The sequence below is a fragment of the Pteronotus mesoamericanus genome, unplaced genomic scaffold (assembly GCF_021234165.1).
Source record: "Pteronotus mesoamericanus isolate MK-2021 breed Mesoamerican mustached bat unplaced genomic scaffold, CSHL_Meso_final scaffold_165, whole genome shotgun sequence".
NCBI classification, from domain to species: Eukaryota; Metazoa; Chordata; class Mammalia; order Chiroptera; family Mormoopidae; genus Pteronotus; species Pteronotus mesoamericanus.
Window position 1 is genome coordinate 6,415,012 of NW_026555307.1, and position 18,070 is coordinate 6,433,081.

Sequence of the window (18,070 nt, forward strand, 5' to 3'; positions counted from 1 at the left end):
GTGGCTTAGTTGGTTGGAGCTTTGTCATCCTGTACACCAAAATGTTGTGGGTTTAATCTCCGGTCGAGGCACATAGCTAGGTTTCAGATTCAGTCCCTGTCAGGACATGTACAGGAGACAACTGATTGATGCTTTTCTCTCACATTGATACTTCTCTCTCTCTCCCATTCTCTCTTCTCTCACTCTTAAAAAAAAAATCAATAAACATATCAACATATCCTCAGGTGAGGAATTAAAAAAAATTAAAATTATTGACCCCTGAATATTAAAAACCACAATTGATAAAACTTTGAATCAGTGACTACAAAGAACCCTATGGCCTTGCTTTTGTATTTTTATTCAACATTCCTGAAAACTTTGTGTTGTTCAGAAACTATCTATAGGTTTGATTTTTCTCATTTAGTAAAGATTCCCAGGATACCAAGAAAGCATAGCCAATCACAGCTTCAACAGATTCTTTAGGGCCAAAGGATTTCAAAAACAAAATGAAAGAGATAAACTATTTCAAGTGACATTATTATATATATAATATAAGTATACATAACATATATTTATATATAAATATGTATATAAATAAACAAGTGGACACACTTTAATAAGACCAAAGTCAAATCGACCTAGAGAACTCACCTTGAAAGAGATCCAACCCCCAATATGGTGCAAGGGACTGCACTCACCCCACTATCTGAAGACCCTCCTGAAGGCCCCAGTGTGAACATCTTTACCCATACGGGGTGGGGGTGTTCTCAGGTCCTATCCCTCCCAGCCTGAGCCCAGCTTATTCTTGGTTGTGGCATATTCCTGTCCAGCCCTGGGAAGGAGCTATGGTTGTCCTGGGTTGGGTATAAGTCTCATAAACATATGGATATCTGAATGCAAAGCCACGGTGTTTAAAGATTCAGGAGCCCTGGCTGGTGTGGCTCAGTTGGTTGGAGCATCCTCCCATAAACCAAAAGGTCTCAGGTTTGATTCCTGGTCAGGGTACATGCCTGGGTTGTGGGCTAGGTCCCCAGTTGGGGCGCATAGTAGGCAACCGATCAATCTTTTGCTTTTAAGTACCTTCTACTCTCACGCCTCTTCTGCTGCAGTCATTCACAATTCCTGCCTGGACCCTTTGGAATCTGAGTTTGCAGACTCTGGCACAGGTGAAGGACAGAACATGCTTTCTTCTCAGCTACAGTGCATTCAACCCTTCTTGCTCTCCGATGCCTGTAGTTTCCAGACTTCCCGGCAGAGGGAGACACTACTCCATTCCCAAGACCACCAAAGGGGTCTTCCCAGGGACAATACAATCTTGCACTATCTGCCCAGGCACAAAGGTCTCTTAGCTGGACTAGAATCCCCCTCAGGCCTCCCTTTCCCCTGTTTCTATCTCCAACAGCCCCCCAATTTCCCATTTTGACTGAGCCCTGTCCACCCTGAGTGCCCTCTCCACTCCTTGCAGGGACTGGCCCCTTTTGAATGGGACTAGGGGGAGGCTTTATCCTAGTCTGGGGCCTGGGATTGAGAAATTGCCTGAGGGAGCCATGTAAAGAAAACCATGTAGCTGGGTGAACATCCTTGCCTTCCTGTCCCTCTCTGCTGAGAAGTGGGGGGTGGGGGTCTATTCTCCCTGCCCCCAGCAGACAGCCCCCAGCAAAGCCTTGACCTCCAAACCCCCTTTCCATGTCCTGTACTCCACCCTCCTGATAGTACCCTCTCCATGGCCTGGTCCCCACGGCTCTCCTCCCCACCCCTGTGGTGGTGTTGGGGGTCGCCTGGAGTCCATCTGGTGGCCAGCACAGAGCCACTCTTTCCTGGCCCTGCCCCTCCCCATGACCCCAATCCTCCGCCAGCCACTCAAAGGCGCCTTGTTCTACATCCAGCCCCCAAACAAAAGTCTCTCTGTCTAAAAAGGCGGAATTGGGGGGGAGGGTGCACCCCAACAGGGACCATGTGGGGGCCTGCACAGACCCCAGCCGGAAGGAATGCCATGAGGAGGAGGAGGGGCAGGAGAGGGAGGAAGGAAGGGAAAGGAGCCATGCACAGTGCAGTGGGCCTTATCCAGAGTGGGAGGCAGCCCCCCATCCCAAGGCCCACTGTGAAGTCCCAGGCCCCTAGCCCTCCTGGGAAGACCTGGGCTAGGAAGGTCTGGCCTAGTGCTCAGAAGCCAGTTCCCAGTCTCTCTAGGGCAAGATGAACATGACAGGGCAGGGGTCGTGGTCTAAGGCGTAACAGCCCCCCACCCCCCATGTTAGGACCTTGGGCAAGTCAGCATCTTCTGTTGACCCTCAAACCAAGTCCACAGCAACAAGTAGCTTTGAGGAAGACATTAGATCTCCCATAATTGCCGCCAATCCCTCCTCCAAGCACAACACACAAGCTAAGTAAAAGAAATTAGGATATTACACCTGTGTATAGCCCTCCCCCACTGGTCCACCAGACTGCCAGATGCTGGGCCTTCTTCCTCCCAGATCCTTTTCTAAGGGGCAGGAGACTGGAGGAAGCCCCCTCCTCTAATGTCAGGGATGAGGGGTGAGTTCCAGTCCATCTTATTCTACTGGACCTCACCTGAGGCTGCTGTGACCTTGGACCCCAGGGAGCTTCCTGTCACTAGTGGGGGTGGTGGCAGGAGCTATCTCTTTAAGAGTAGGAATGAGATGAGAGCCCCTGTGCTTTAGGGAGTCTGACTTGTTCTTTACCTGCCCAGCTTTGCCCAGGTTTGCTTAGGGCGTGGCAACTGCCAATAAAGGTAGGACTCAGGCGGAACCTGGAACCTCCACACAGCCTGGGGAGACACACAGGTGAGAGCTGGGGCCCCTTCCCTCCACTGCTCCCTATTAAGACCCTAGAACCTTCCCCCTTCAAGGTGCTTTTCTGGGGGGGTTGGCAGGAGATTAGTGAAAGCCCCTAATGAGATCCTCCTCCCATCATTCTCCTCTCAGGGGCTGGGTGAGCCAGCTGGGGTGAGGATAACCATGCCTCCCCAGGTGGGACTGAGGTACGTGGAGTACCAGGTGGTAAACAGAAGTAGGTTGGGGGTACCTGGGTGAATGGAAGTATCTAAGTGTACCATAGGTGGTTGAGGGTATGAGAGTAGACGGTGGGGGGGTGATTGATAGACTTTGAGTGTCTAGGGAGTGGGGTCCTGTGGATCTCAGAGAAGGTGGCTGCTAAGGGTGTATAAAATGCGGAGTTGATTTCAGGCATGGGGGAGTCACTCTGAATGACCGAAAGTCCTGGCCACCGTCATGGAGGGACAGAGGGGAGAGCAGAGGGCAGGTGGCAGAGACAGGAGCGGAAAGGGGTGGGCAGAGCCTCCTCCTGCAAGCTGCCTTCCTCTCCAAGCCTCACACCAACTGCAGTCAGTTTGGGAGTAGATCGGGCCTTTTCCAACAAGGGCCTGACAGGAAAAGAGGACGGCAGACTAGCCCTCCGCAGCCTGCCCCACGGGGAGAGCCAGGCTGGAAATGTGCAGGGGCTGGGCACAGCTGATCCAGCCATTAGTTTCCCCTGAGCTGGGGGTGCTGGGTGATGCCCCAGAGAGGGGGAGTAACAAAGGCCTCCCAGTGGGCAGTGGACTTGGAGGATCCCATGGAAAGAGGCTTAAGAGCTGCAACTGTGAGTTTCGGGTAACAGAGTATAGCGCATTAAGCTTAGTTTACAGGGGTTACTGGGTTGCAACAGCAACGTGGGCTAATCATAGTGCCAACTTCATCTGGCTGTGAAGATTATGTGCGTGAGTAAGTGCACAAAGCTGAGACCAGCGCCTGCCGTGTGTCGAACATTCAATAAGCCCAAGCTCTGTTGCTGGTACTAGTATAGTCACAGGGTGACAAAGCCTCACGAGACAGGTTTCAACAACAGCAGAGCTTCTACAGGCCTCGGCCCAGAGCCTTTGGGCTATTGGGCCCAGTCCAGATCACCCCCAAATTCCGTGGATTTCTAAACACCCTAATAATGCTCCCCCGAACTACAGGCCCTCTTCCTGAAACAGAAAGCAACTCGGGTGGGTGTTGTGCGGAAGGAACAGGAGAGAGACGTGGGGGGTGTTCTTTCCACCTGTGGACAGGAGTAGCCACAAGGACACAGAGGGGACTGTCAAATGGGCTTTATTTTTTATAGATTTTATTTATTTTTAGAAAGAGGGGAAAGGAGGGAGAAAGAAAGGAAAATATACATTGATGTGCCAGAAATACATTGATCAGCTGCCTCTCACATGCCCCCAGCCGGGGACCTGGCCCACAACCCAGGCATGCTCCCTCACGGGGAGTCCAACTGGCAACCTTTTGAGCCACAGGCCGGTGCTTGGTCCACTGAGCCACACTAGCCAGGGCTCAAATGGGCTTTTTTACCAGGGTTGGGGAAGATATATGTTTTCCCATCATTAAATGGAGTATATAACAAATGACCTCCAGGGCTGTTGGGAATTAAATGAGTGAAAACCCAGCGGGGTCATTTGGCAGTGCCCAGTGCAGGGTGGGTCAGAGTAAATATAAGCTCTTGCTATCAAGATTATGACAACATATGCTTGTGGCCATGGGGCAGGGGCAGGGAGAGGGCAGAGGAGTGAGGTGCTGAGGATCTAGGAGGATGCACAGAGACCGAGTGCTTACCCCAGGCACAGATGGTAGTGAAAAGATAGACTAAACCTAGACCAGGAGAGGACAGAGGGGTCCTCTTCACGCTGGGCAAGGCTCCCTGGGGAAGGAGGAAGAGTTTGTTGCCAGGAGGAGCTCAGCAGGAGTGGGGCTGGGCTGGGAGCAGGGCCTGGGACTGGGGTAGAAACAGAGCCGGGTACTGAGGTGGGATGGGCAGAGGTGGGGCAGAACTGTGGGTCAGGGGTCAGGGTGACACAAAAGATGGGGCTGTGACTACAGCCAGGCCAATTCTTCTCCCAAGCCTGCCCTCTCACCACCCCAGCCTGTACTCTCTCCCCCACACCCTATCCTGAGCAGCCTGATGTCTGCAAAGTCTAGGCAAGGCGGACAGGCTCCAAGCTGTCTATGGGAGACACTCCCAGGAACCGGGCCTCCTGCCACCTGGCTTCTAACACCACATTTCCCAAAACACCCCAAGGCCCTGAGAAGTCCTTCCTGAGTGAGGGACAGCTGCTGTGGAGCCAGGCCCGGTTTAAATCTTGCTTCTGGCAAGACACCTATCAGAGCCTTGGTTTCCCAATCTGTAAAATGGGGTTAACTGTAGGCAGCTTCTCCCTCTTTTGGTTGCCCGGACTTCAAACCTTAATTCCATGCCCACTGAATTATTATTGCTACTCCCTCTGAGTTCTCACCTAGTCCCCTCTATCTACACTTTTTGGCTCCTTGTCTCTCAGCATTCAGGGCCAGCCTTTCTGCCCTGTGGCAAGCTGTATACCCTGGGTGGGGGGTGGAGTAGGGGGGGATTGGGAACCAGCAGCCCTGGTGGCATCCCTGCTAAAGCTGGGCCTTCCCCTACCTCCCTCCAGGCCAGCACTCCATCATGCAGCACGTGGCCCTGAGCCTGCTCATCTTCCTGGCAGGTGAGTGCTGTCCCCTGAAATGCCTTTCCCCCGAAGCCTTCAGCTGAGTGGCAGGCAAGCCTGTGTCTCTCTTGTGTTTTCTGCCTCCCCTGTGACTTGGGGACTGTCAGGATAGCACCTCCTTGTGGGAAGAAGTGTCACACTGATGATTTCAAAAAAACACAAAGGGAGAACCTCTCAAAGCAGCAGCTAAACTGGTTAGAAAAGTCCAGTCTTGATGTCTCATTGACGACGTCAGGGAAAAGGTTCAGCCTTGTACTGTGTCTTTCACTCCTCCCTAGCACTTTATTACAAGAGGTAACCGGGAGCTTAGAGGTTATGTAACAAGTTACCAATCGTGCCTCCCTTTCCTTATCTGTAAAAATTAGGATAATAATAGCACTTACGTATAGGCTCACTGTGATGATTAAATGAGTTGGTATTTGGAAAGCACTTAGAACAGTACCGGTACTGAGTAAGCACTATGCGTTTGTCCTTTAAAAATGATTTAAAATTAATGATCTCCCTTTAACCAAGAAAGAGCAGAGCTCAGGCCCAGAGGGTCAGGCAGCCCACTGTTTCTAGACAGAATCCCAGTTCTTTTCTTTCATTGTATTTGTTTTTATCTGTTACATCAGGCAAGACTTGTATTCGATTTAGCATAGTAATAGAACAATGCATTTTCAAATAAAGCATATTAAGTTTATAATTAGTAAATTGCTTTAAAGGGCAGTGGTGAGCAAACATCAGAACAGGCAGAAGAGGGAGATGAGCTCTGAGAATGATGGGGCACTGACACCATCTGTCATGTGGACAGGAACATTGCCTTATTTCTGGAGGAGGCGTGGATTAGCCAGGTGTCTGGAACATTCAGCCAAAGGGTGGCCAAAAGCCATCCAGATTAAAACCTATTTCAGGTGTGAAAATGCTGGTGTGGCTCTCAGGAGTGGGGCTGAGGATCCACACTCCGAGATGGGACATGCTGAGGCAGCTAGTTTGGGGCTGGACCCCTGCACCCTCAGGAGGCAGGGAACTGTCCATGAGGGGACCTTATCCCTGAGGCTCCGTGGCCCAACCTGCCAGTTTCACTGAGGCCAGGACCATCATCTCTCCTTCCCCGGTTCTCCCACCAGGCCTGCCTGCCCTGGAGGCCAACGACCCAGAAGGTAAGTCAGACTGTACTCTTCTACCAGTCCCACCTCAACATTCTCCCCCTCGAACCCCTCCATCCCTGGACCCCTGGAACAGCTATTGTTCTGGATTCATGTTCTTTTTTTCTTTCCTTTCAGACAAAGACAGTCCTTTTTACTATGGTAAGAGCGGGTGCCCCTCCCTTTGCTCCTCATACCATTTTGCACCAAGGGTCCCACAGAGAGTTGGATGAGGGTCTGATGTGGGTGAAAAAGGGGCAAGGATAGGATTGGACTGGGATATTGACCAGTAAATACAGTGAACTAAGGGAACAAGATGTGCCAGCCCAGCCCTCGGGAAGATTCATGACTATCTGGCAAGGGCAGTTTACAAGAAGCAAGGAGAGTTCATAAGAAGCCATTGCTATGGTTCAAATCAAGTCTTCTGGGAGAGACACTGACTTGAGGAAACTTCCTGGAATGGCTGAGCTATTTGATCCAAATCTTTCTGTGGGCTCCAGTTTCCACATGATCTGCTCTATGTCACCCCTCTGCCCTCACTCCCCTTTCTCCGCCCCACTGCTTCTGCTTAGGCCACAATGGTCTCTCAGCTATTGTTCATACTCAGCAGACACATTCCCAGCCTCTGGACTTTCATATCTTCTGATCCCTCTGCCTGGAACACTTTCTTCCACAAGCTGTCGGGCTCCCTCCTTCACCTTCTCCTTATGTCTCTGCTCAAGTGGGGCCCCTCAGAAAGGCCTTTCCTGACCACTCTCCCTAAAAGAGTTGCCATCTGACTTTCTCTTCCTTGGCTCTGCTTGTTTGTCTTCAGACCACTTCTCTGCACCTGATCCTACATTAAATCTGTTACTTGCTTGTGTGTTAACTAAATGTGAGCAAAGGAGGGCTAAGATTTGTTACCCGAACTGCTCTGTCCCCAGCACATCATAGGTACACAATGTATCTTTGGATGAGGGCTTGAATAGGGAGGACACGGGCTGGCATTGAGGGCCCCCTCTGGGTTTCTCCTAGACTGGCACAGCCTCCGGGTCGGCGGGCTCATCTGTGCGGGGGTTCTATGCGCCATCGGCATCATCGTCCTCATGAGTGAGTGGAAGAACAGGCAGGGGAGTGGGGCAGGGCACTGCTGTGGGACCCCTCTCTTGACTGTTCCCCTTTCCTCAACAGGTGGGAAATGCAAATGCAAGTTCAACCAGAAGCCCAGGTGAGATGGGTTCCCTGTGTGTGTGTGTGCCTCATGCTGGACAGACAGCTTTCAAGGGTGAAAGAAATCTCACAGAAAGAGGCCAGGCCTCCAGGCTCTGCCCTGGAGGATTCCTGACACTAAGACTTCCTAGGTTTATTCTTTAGAGCTGAAAATCCTCACAGGGCCCCACATCTTGAAATGCTTTGGACCCCAGGGTGGTACAACCCTACAATGGAAAAATAGCCAGGAAGCTAGGCTGGGGAAAGCAGAGAATCTTCTAGTCTTGAGGGAGAGGACAAGCGGTGGATACAGATCTCACCACTTTTCTTTTCTCAGCCACCGACCAGGGGACACCTCTCTTGTCACTCCAGGTAAGATATGGACAGATGGGGCTGAGGGGAACATAGGATGTGAGGTGTATGTGTACGTATGCACATGCCCTGGGGAGAAAGAACTCCATCCATTCTCACAAGCTGACCCCATCACCTCTCCCAGGCTCTGCCCACAGCTGTTGAGGACGGCTCCGCAAAAGAGCGCAGAGGGCCTCTCTCTCCCTACATCCTGATTCTGCACAGGAACCCCACTCCAGGATGGAATTCTCCCTCCTCTCCTCAGAATGCCTTGCCGGGCCTCATTTCATTTCTCACTGGAGGGGTCTCTTTGTTCAATTTTTTAATCTAAAATGATCTTCCTCCTGCTCAAGCAGTCTTGAAACTCCTTATGCGTGCTTTGGAGTAGGATTTGGGGTGTGGGGCCGAAGATAGGCATGCACTGGAGCCTGCTACAGAAGCTGGCAGCTGAGTTTCTTTGTTAGGAAGAGCCCAACGGCCTATTCCCTCATGACCTGCTGAATGGCATGGGGTCTGTTCTCTACCTCCATGGTCATGGGAGCCACATGTTTAATTGAGAATTTCTAGTGTTCAGATAGGGGACATTCTGAGAGTGAAAGGGAGCTGTAGCCAGAAGAAATGCTAGGACATTCAGGTGGACATTGGGATCATACTACCGTGACATGAGTTACCAGGTAGCCTATGATTACAGTAGTGAGACTGCTGTAATCCTTCCACTCACTGCTGAGACCCCACTTTATTGCAGAAGGCTCTTCCTAACACCCAAATGTCCCTGTGAGACATTTAAATAATTGTCCATAATAACCCTTGTAATATATGATGACAGCCATATGATATGAGACCCTCCAATGAGCCTCAGACTCCCTTGAGACTCCCCAAAACCCAGTAAGACCTCCAAATGTCCCCAAGAGCCACTCTTTAAAATGTCTAAAACCCTTCAAAACACTCAAAAAGAGACCCCAAGAAGGGACCCACAATAAACTTGTGGCCTATCCCCTGATACTGCCCTTATATCCCTCGAACATTCCATGAGCCCCCCATAATCATGACCCACGCTCCTTAGACAACTCCGAAGGCTCACTCTTGGGACCTCGCATTCCATAACACTGCTCCTGGGACACTGCCCCCCACCCATATCATTCAGGAGACACTCTCCCAATGATCCCACAACAACCGGTGGGGTGGGTGCACAGCGCATTTATTGAGTTTAGACACTTTCTGCCTTCACCCCTGTCACCCACTGGAAAAGGGCACCCGAGGTTCCCCACAACAACTCTCGCTTTTCCTCCCATTCTCCTCTGCGAGCATGAGGACGCCAGGCTGTTTCCGCCTTAGCAGCAGGCATGCGCACAAGCAGCAGAGGAAGTTAGCAAGCCCAGCAGGAAAACCTGCCCAGCAACTGATGACGTCATGGAGGGATGCACTAAAAGCGATTGGCCAGATTGAGAAGAAAGCTATCTCCTCCTGAGTACTTGCACAGGGAGCAGGGAGGGTGTTTTGAGGGGAGGGAGCTCTGTACGTTACCCCTACCATGACTCTGGATTCTGCTTCCATGCCCCAGCCTGAGCTCCCATATCACCCTTGGTGGGGGGCATTTGCCCCCAGAAAAGATGTTGCTTTAGACTAGGAGGACAGCTCTTGCCTTGAACTTGGGCTGTGGCCAGTATTTCACAGGACCAACCATAATCCCAAGTGGGGCCAGGAGGTCAATCAAGAGCCTGTCCAGAGGCCTAAGATTTCCCATGCCAGCCCCCTCACTAACCATGTCCAGGGTCCCATCCACAGTCAGGCACTGAGGTCTAATTCGTGAAGCTGGTAGATCTGTGTGGGGCCCTTAAAGCAAGCAGCAAAGAGGAAGTGTCTGCCAGCCATGGTGATGTGGGCAAAGGCCCGGGGGGCCACCAAAGCTGGGGGCCCCAGCTCCTGCAAAGGTTCCAGGAGTCCCTTGTCAGGATCAAGGCGGAAGACCTGGCTGAAGGCAAAGTCACTGCCCAGGATAGCCAGCTGATCCCTGGCGATGAGCAGTGGCTGGAAGACATGGGCACCACGTGATGGAAGTTGCTGCAGCAGGCGAAACATGGAGCCATCCCAGCGCATGACCTGTGAAGTGTGGTGGCAAGTTAGGGCCTGGAGTCCAGGAGGTCCAGGCCTGCCAGTAGTCTTCTAGGTTTTAGGAGACTTGGAAATGCTTATAAACAGAGGCCTGTCGGTTCCCCAAACTCCTGCAGCTTTCTTATCTTAATCATTGTCTCCACCCAGCTGCTGAGACCACATTCTTGGCGCTTCTCTCTCCCACACACCCCACATAGAATCCATCAGTAATGGAAATCTGTCAGTTTTGGCTACTATGGTATATATTGTTGCCATCTCCTCTGGCTGCTCTCTGACCCAGCTACAGTCACCTCTTCCCTGGTTACCCTATTCCTGTCCTTGTGCCCAGTCTGCTTCCTACCCAGACACTCTATGGACATCTGAGTCAGATCAGTGCCTTCTAGGCTCAGACTCTCCCCTTGGCAATTCCTTACTGTGAAAAGATAGTGCTGGAGGGTGTGGGCATCAGCCCTGGGGGTTCAGAGTGCGGTGATGTGGTCAAATGGAGTGAACCAGAGTTACAGAGCCAGAGTTTAGGGGTAGAATCAGAATCTCCCGGGCCAGTGTCTATGTTGGGGGATAGGGAGTAGTTTAGGGTTAACAGTCCATGAGGGGTCACAGCCTTGAAGTCAGTGTTGGGGTGGGGTCAGATTCAAGGATCTGGTGGGGTTAGAGTTTGAAGATCAGACTGTGAGCCTGGGTCAGAGTTTAGAGGCCAGTGTGGAAGGTGGGGGTCAATGCTGAAAGACCAGCCCATATTGAATGGTCAGTGCTAAAAAGGCACCCCTTGAGTAGGAGTCAGGTGCAGGTCAGGAGTAGCTTGTGACCTCTGCTGCCCTTCCTACCTGGCTGGGTCCAGGCTTACCATGGAGTCCCCGATATAGCGTGTCAGGCACAGGAACACGTCCCCATTGGCCTGGAAGTGGCGTGTGGCATAGACGTCCTCAGCCTCAGGGATGTCTGTGCGCCTTTCAAAGCGGCCCCCAAACCAGTGGAAGAGCACCGGCCGCTGGGAGGCCGAGGCCAAGAGCAGATGAGGCCGGCCGTCCAGCTCAAGGGCCTCAGCATCTGTGTCCCGGTGCCAAGCATGGAGGCTCTGACGTGGGTAAAAGCCAAGCCCATCGCGGCACAGCAGTGTGGTGCTGCCTGCCTTGGAGGCATCGACCACCACGAAACAGGGCTGCCCATCTAGCCACAGGAGCTCGGCATCATTGGGGCGCAGCAGCCTCTTTGGGGCAAGGGCCTGAGTGGGGGCCAGGCGCAGGCCAGGGCTGGGCCGGGACCACAGCTGTGAGCCTCCCCACAGGCGAGCAGCCAGGATGAAGAGGCGCAGGCCCAACACCAGCGGCTTGCAGGATACCACTGAGGGTGCTGTCGGGGAGTCAGAGAGCAAGAAGCAGGTCAGGCCAGCTGGGCAGGGCAGGCCTGGGGGCAGGCTGCTGAGCAGGCAGGAGACAGGAATAGGGCTCACCAGACAGCTCTTCCTCTGGCCGGAAGCGCTGCAGGCCGTAGTCCCAGGTGAGGATCAAGCAGCGGCCGGCAAAGGGCTGTGCCAGGATGACGTGGGGTTCCCCCTGGTATGAGAAAGGCTCCACACCCAGCGCCGACTCTCCAACCGTCTGGAACCAGGACAGCTCTGGGGGTGGCAGGAGAGAGTCAGGCAGACCCAGGGGACCCCAAGGTCCTCATCGCTGAGCCTTGGTTTGCTCATCTCTGAAATGAGGGCCATTATGGTATTCATCTTGTAAGGACATAGAGTGGAATATTTTTAATCTATAGCTGTATTAACTCAAAACAACATGGTAACACTTTATTTTTTAAGCTTCATGGCATTATTAAATACTTGCTTAGAAACAACTTGTTCGTCAATTCATTTAACTTCACAAAATCCCTATGAGGTACATTCCGTTATTATATCCACTTTACAGCTGTGGAAACTAAAGCTAAGAGACACAGGCAGCCAGTTGTCCAGCAAAATCCATCCTTCCCATCTTCCTGAAATAGGATTGGAGCTGGGCACGAATCTGTGCAGCTAGAGGCCACATTATCCCAGCATTCCCCAGCCCCCTCCCAAAGTTAGGTGTGGCCACGTCCAGACCAAGCTCCTAATGAAACAAAAGTAGAGTGGTGGTTGTAATGCCTGCCTCAAGTGTATGAAGGTGGCTCATCCTGGACTTGGTCTCCCTCCCCTTCTCCCCAAGAACAGGCAGATGGACCTGCCACAAGTTGGTGTCAACCATGAAAACCAGGACAACACCCAGAGGCTGCTCCACCTGCCTGGAGCGCACACCTCAGACCCTCTGTCTTCTTTAACTCATGGTATTTTGAACCTCTTTGTTACAACAGCTTAACCTTTATAATAACAAGTACCCAGGACACCCAGCATAGTGGTGGTAGAGCTGAGCAGTTGGCACTAGGTCACACTCTATGTGCTGGGCCCTGTTTCTAGATGCCAGGGTTGAAGTAATGACCTAGACCACCAAGGCTGCCCACCCAAAGGGGATCTTTTAAAATGTCCTTCAAATTATCACTCCCTGCTCAGAACCCACCATGGCTTCCCACAGCCCTCAGGTAGAAATCCACTCTCCTCTCTGTTGCTCTCAATGTCCTGTACTGTGAGGCTCCTGCACCTTTGACCTCATCCATATTCTTGCCTTCGCTAAGCCCCACCCCCAAAACCAGACCTGCCTTCCTCTGATCCTCAAGCATGACAACTCTCTGCTGCCTCAGGGCCATTGCACATCAGTCCCCTTGCTCTACAACTCTCTTCCCCTATACTTCCTTTAGGTACATCCAGATCTAATGCCATCTCTTCAGAGAAGCCTTCTCAGACTCCCCATGTATGGTAGGAACCCCTTTAGTTTCCTTATCACCCCCTGTGTTTACCATGACAGGTAGCATACATTTATTTGTGCAATGTTTTATTTAATGTCTTTCTCCCCACCCCATGCCCAGGACTGTGAGGCCAAGGCCAAGAGCTATCCTGGTCACCCTTGTGTGCCCACTGCCTCTCACTGGGCTGGGCACAGAGTGGACCTTGGTGAACATCTGCTGAATATATTAATAAAGAATGATGCTTAAGTTAAATACTTTTGTTCTATGAGTCCCGTGAACCTAAAATATGTCACACTTATATGATGATGATGATAATAGTTATTATATTAATAGCCTTCAAATTTGAGCTCAAATGTCCACTCCTTCAGGAGTGTGTGGCCCTCGCTCTGGCTTTGGACTCCCACAGCCCTGCAGACTGCCCACCTCCCAGCCCTGACCACTCTGTGCCACCCCCACCCCGGCCCTGATCATTCTGAGCCATCAATCTCTGGTTTCCTCTGGACTGTGGACTCTGTGGGGGCTAGACCTAGGACTGTCTTCCTCACTGCTGTGCTCTCCACATTGTCGAGTACACATAACAGCACCAAAATACATTTATGAAAAAGTGAAATCATCATAGGACGCATTTTAGAAGTGGCTATTTTTATATTAATAACAGCAATAACAAGAGTGAGCATTTATAAAGGTCTCCCACCCCAGGCCCTGTGCCAAATGCTGTGCAGTTGTGGACAATCACTGAATTCTCACAGCAATCCTATGTCACTTTTTATTACATCCATTTTACAGATGAGGAAACTGAGGTTCAGGGACATGATGCTGTATGCTCAGACTCACAGCCAGGAAATGACAGGAAGCAAGAAGTGAGGTGAACACCTCAGCCCTTGCTGCTGTGCCCCTGATCTCCCACCTTCTTCTGGGAACCCCTGCTGTCCCCCTGACCCCACAGGGAAAGCCCCCCACCTATGGCTCTGCACTTGAACGTCTTGGGGTCGAGGTGACGGAGCTGCATGTGGGCCAGGGCGGCAGGGCTGGCACAGGCCCCAGTACCCACGCTGGCGTTCACGCTGGGCATCCACTGCAGCAGCCAGAGGACACGGCAGTCACACTGGAACGGGTTCCCTCGGAGGTCCCTGGAGCAAGAGACCGGGGAGGGGCTGCGACCTGGCTTCCACCCTTTGGAAGCCACGCTCTCCACCTGCTCCCCAGGCAAGCGTTCAGGATGGAGCCCCACAGGTGGTGTGAAAAACATGAACCAAATCAGCTGTACTCATTGTGCCCCCCAAAAGTGGTCACAGATATCCCCTCCCTTCTCAAATATTCACACCACAGCCACCCAGCCTCCTTGAGTCTCACACATGAGTCAGGGTCTCCAAGCCTCGGAACAGGAATCTGGGGAGGGTCTCAAGATGGTTATTGGCCAGGCTCCTGGTGGAAGGAGAGAAAGAGGAGGGACTGTCAGCAGCTACCAGGACATCGTGTGCCTGGGTGGTGGGGTGTGGGGTGCCTATCAGGGTGAGCTGGGGCAGGAGGAGTGAGGGTTTGGAGGCACGTACAGGTGTGTGAGTGAGCGAAGTCCTCTGAGAGCATTCTTAGAGATGGAACCAATCTCATTATCCTCGATGAAGCTGCAAATGGAAGGTGGGGGGAGGAGGAGACCCTCAGTTTCTTGCTGTGGTTCCACAGTCTTTAGGGGAACTCACTCCCTGGAAACCATATGCCACTGGAATGTGCTGAATTCTTCCCCTACACTTGGCATAATCCCAAGGGAAACCTCCCCAAAACCTTCTCACTGAGGTCTCAGCCTACAGTCCTGGGAGCCAAGAGCCCGACCCTGTGGCCATTGCCAGCCTCACACTGAGCACTGCCACCACCATAGCCACCAATGCCACTGTGCTCACCAATACCAGCACTAGCACTGGCTTCACCACCAATACCTTCACTGTTATCCACTCTGACCAATACCCATGCCTCTACCTTTGCCATCAACCCCAGTACTAATAAGCGCCATTATCACCAACACCATACTGTGCCACCACTGTCACCAACATGGCCATACTCCTCATCAACACCAACACCACCGCCTGCTCCCATCGTCAACACCAGCACCGACTCTATCGTTATCAACCCTGACATCAGCAACACTAACAGCCTCACCAACAACACAGCCCTCATGGTCATTACCAAATGACTGCCAGCATCATCATCAGCACTGCCACCATTATCACAAGCACCAGCACTAGCACCGGCATTGCCAACACCAACATCAATGTTATCCCCAATACGCTCCTCCTCGCCCACCCCTAGCACCACTACTGCCACAAGTTTTACACATACCAACACCTCCACCATCACCACCAAGCCCAGTGCCAACCACATTTTCATTACACCAACACTAATATCTTACTCACAGCCATCATCCATACCAACGCCAATACTAATACTGGAATTACCAATGTCTACAACCCTGATAATTATCCCTACCACCAACCCCTCAAACTTTATCATCAGTATCGCCAACAACACCGTCACCATTGGGTCTGCCATTTTTATCAACATCATCTCCGCTCCACTATTTTCAATAATGTCACCACTTCCTTGTGAGCAGCTGTAGCAGCAGCAGCAAGATCGTCATCATTACCATCCTCATCAGCACTAACATCAACACCATCACCAACATGGTCATACTATTGTCACCACCACCACCATCACCACCATCATTACCATCACTAACTCAGAGTTGTTTCCTGTTAATTTGAAACATTTCCCATCTCTGGCCTCTTTGCACCCTCCCTGGGCTTCCATAAGTCAGGTAGGGCCAGAAACAGTCTCGGGTTATCCAGGCTCTTTGTGGGTCTTCACGCATAGAGCGGTGAGGTGAGCAGGCTGAGATTACACAGCTGAGCGCGGGCCCTGACCCCACCCAAGAGGCTAGGCCCCTTGCCCCTCAAGGAGGGACTGACCCTGATCCAGACACTTCCTCCCCAGGACAACAAGCCCCTGCCTCCCCCTACTCTGGGAGCCACAGAGGGGCCCCTCCTTCCTCTCTCAGGTCCCCATTCTGGCCCCACCCCCTGTCCTCACTCACAGATACTGCAGGTGGGATAGGCCCGCAAATGCATCGTCCTCAATCACGGAGAAGATGTTGAATGTGAGGAGGCTGGCAAGGGAGCAAGAAAGAAAATTGTCCAGAGTTGCTGCCCTCTACCTGACATTTTAATCTGGCCCCCACCCTCAGCCCACCTGGGCATGGTCTCACACACGCACACACACATGCATGCATGCGATGTGAGTATATGTGTGTATACAAATGCTTTCACAGACATACATATATGTGTGCACAGAGCCCTACATGTATGTGCATGAACACCCGCTCCCTTGAGCTAGTTGTTAGCTCTGCTGGGCCCCACTCACAGCAGGTGCAGCGATGGCACCCTCAGGAAGCTGCCGGTCTTCAGCTGGGTGGCTCCAGTCCTAACAAGTGAGCTGGGGACATGGGCAATGGTGGGTGAGGAGGAAAACACTCCAACATTTCAGTGTCATCCCAGAGCTGCCTCCTGTCTGGGGGACCCTGGCATGCTACCCTGGCCCTGAGTGTATTTTCCCTACATCCCAGGGAGACAGACATTTGCCCTCCTCGCTTGGCAAGGATCCTGGCAGCACTCAGCCACCCCTCTGAACCCCAGCTATCCCTTCTCCTGGGCCCCTAATGCTGCTGCTGCCCTTTGGAATTTCCCTTCTGCTCTCTTTCAAATGCCAGCAGTCCCCTTTTGGAGCAACATCCTTTGCTGCCCACCTCCCAAGATCCTGACAGACCCCTTCGTGGCCTCTCTCCTTAAACCCTGGGGTCCCGGAACTCCCATCCCCACCCTCAGGCCCCCAAAGGCCCTGACACTCACAGTGACAGCAGGGTCGGGGAGAAGCTCTCAGGCAGGTCCGGGGAACCTTCACACAGGGCACTGTCTTTGGAGCAGGAGCAGCTCAGAGGACACTTTCCCTTTGGGGGTCTCCAGGCCACCCCAGCCCCTGCCTCAGTCAGCAGTAGCAGCAGCAGCAACAAAATGCCTGCCCCTCCCATGCCCCCCTCACCCCTGCTGAGACACCAGCTTCTTTCTGCCCACCCAGTTCTGCCACTACATCTCACATGCCAGGCACCCCTCCATTCTGCCAGCTGGCACACTCTGCCCTGGCTCCTGTCTTCTCTTTCTGTTCCTTCTTTCAGCCTGTCTTTCTCCCTGTATCTCTTTGGAGTCTAATTTTCTGTTTAGTTCTCTTTCCTTCTCTCTCTCTCTCTCTCCCCCCCCCCACCCCCCTCTGACTCAGTGAGTTCGTCTATTTCCCACTCTATCTCTGTTTCTATTTCTGCCTTTGTCCCTTTTTCTGTCTCTATTTCTCTGTCTGTCTCTCAGTCTGTCAGCCTCTCTGTAGTGTGTGTGTCTCCCTCTGTCTTTATTTCTCGTCTCCCAACCCCCCTTTCCAGCTCTCTGTATGTTTCTTCCCCTCCTCCCACACCCCTTCTCCCTGGAGGTTTGGGAAAGGGACTCAATGGGCACCGAGTGCGCCCAAAACGCCGGGTAAGAATGAGGAGGGGGGTCAGAGGCCATAGGAAGAGCAGCGCTGTGGAAGGGACTGGATGGCCCCATGGGAGGGGAGGAGCCACCAAGGGCTGAAGCTGCCCTGGCCACTCCCAGCTAACCCCCTACCCAGATCCCCCACTCAGGGAGTGAGGAGGATGTCACCAGGGTGGGGAACAGATGGCTCTGCAGGCAGGAAGGGGCTGGAAGGAGAGACCACTTGTGGGCTGGAGTCATCCTAGTCACTCCCAAACAGCCCCTACCCGGGCACCGGACCCTGCTTGTAGTGCTGTCAACAGGCTTGGAGGGGCCAGCTCAGGTCCAGCTGCTCCCTCTGGTGGCCACACTAGGCAGGCGCTAACCTGCTCCAAACCCACCTCTCTTGCCAGTTCAAAATTAACCCC

The 18,070-nt window shown here is 52.5% G+C and overlaps 2 protein-coding genes across 2 annotated transcripts; one reads left to right on the plus strand and one right to left on the minus strand.

Annotated features, from left to right (window-relative positions):
• Positions 1 to 2,731: 2,731 nt before the first annotated feature.
• On the plus strand, positions 2,732 to 8,529 carry FXYD3 (FXYD domain containing ion transport regulator 3). The gene is made up of 8 exons (XM_054589019.1): positions 2,732 to 2,783; positions 5,447 to 5,500; positions 6,613 to 6,645; positions 6,769 to 6,792; positions 7,645 to 7,719; positions 7,801 to 7,837; positions 8,156 to 8,190; positions 8,315 to 8,529. Exons 2-8 carry the CDS (start codon positions 5,461 to 5,463, stop codon positions 8,332 to 8,334), a joined length of 264 nt encoding a protein of 87 aa, XP_054444994.1. The 5' UTR covers positions 2,732 to 2,783; positions 5,447 to 5,460; the 3' UTR covers positions 8,335 to 8,529.
• A 343-nt stretch (positions 8,530 to 8,872) lies between these two features.
• On the minus strand, positions 8,873 to 17,170 carry LGI4 (leucine rich repeat LGI family member 4). The gene is made up of 9 exons (XM_054589017.1): positions 16,992 to 17,170; positions 16,507 to 16,578; positions 16,181 to 16,252; positions 14,649 to 14,720; positions 14,449 to 14,520; positions 14,056 to 14,225; positions 11,732 to 11,896; positions 11,126 to 11,631; positions 8,873 to 10,269 (listed from the first exon to the last, which is right to left on the minus strand). The coding sequence occupies exons 1-9, from the start codon at positions 17,168 to 17,170 to the stop codon at positions 9,955 to 9,957; spliced, it is 1,623 nt and encodes a 540-aa protein (XP_054444992.1). The 3' UTR covers positions 8,873 to 9,954.
• Positions 17,171 to 18,070: the final 900 nt, after the last annotated feature.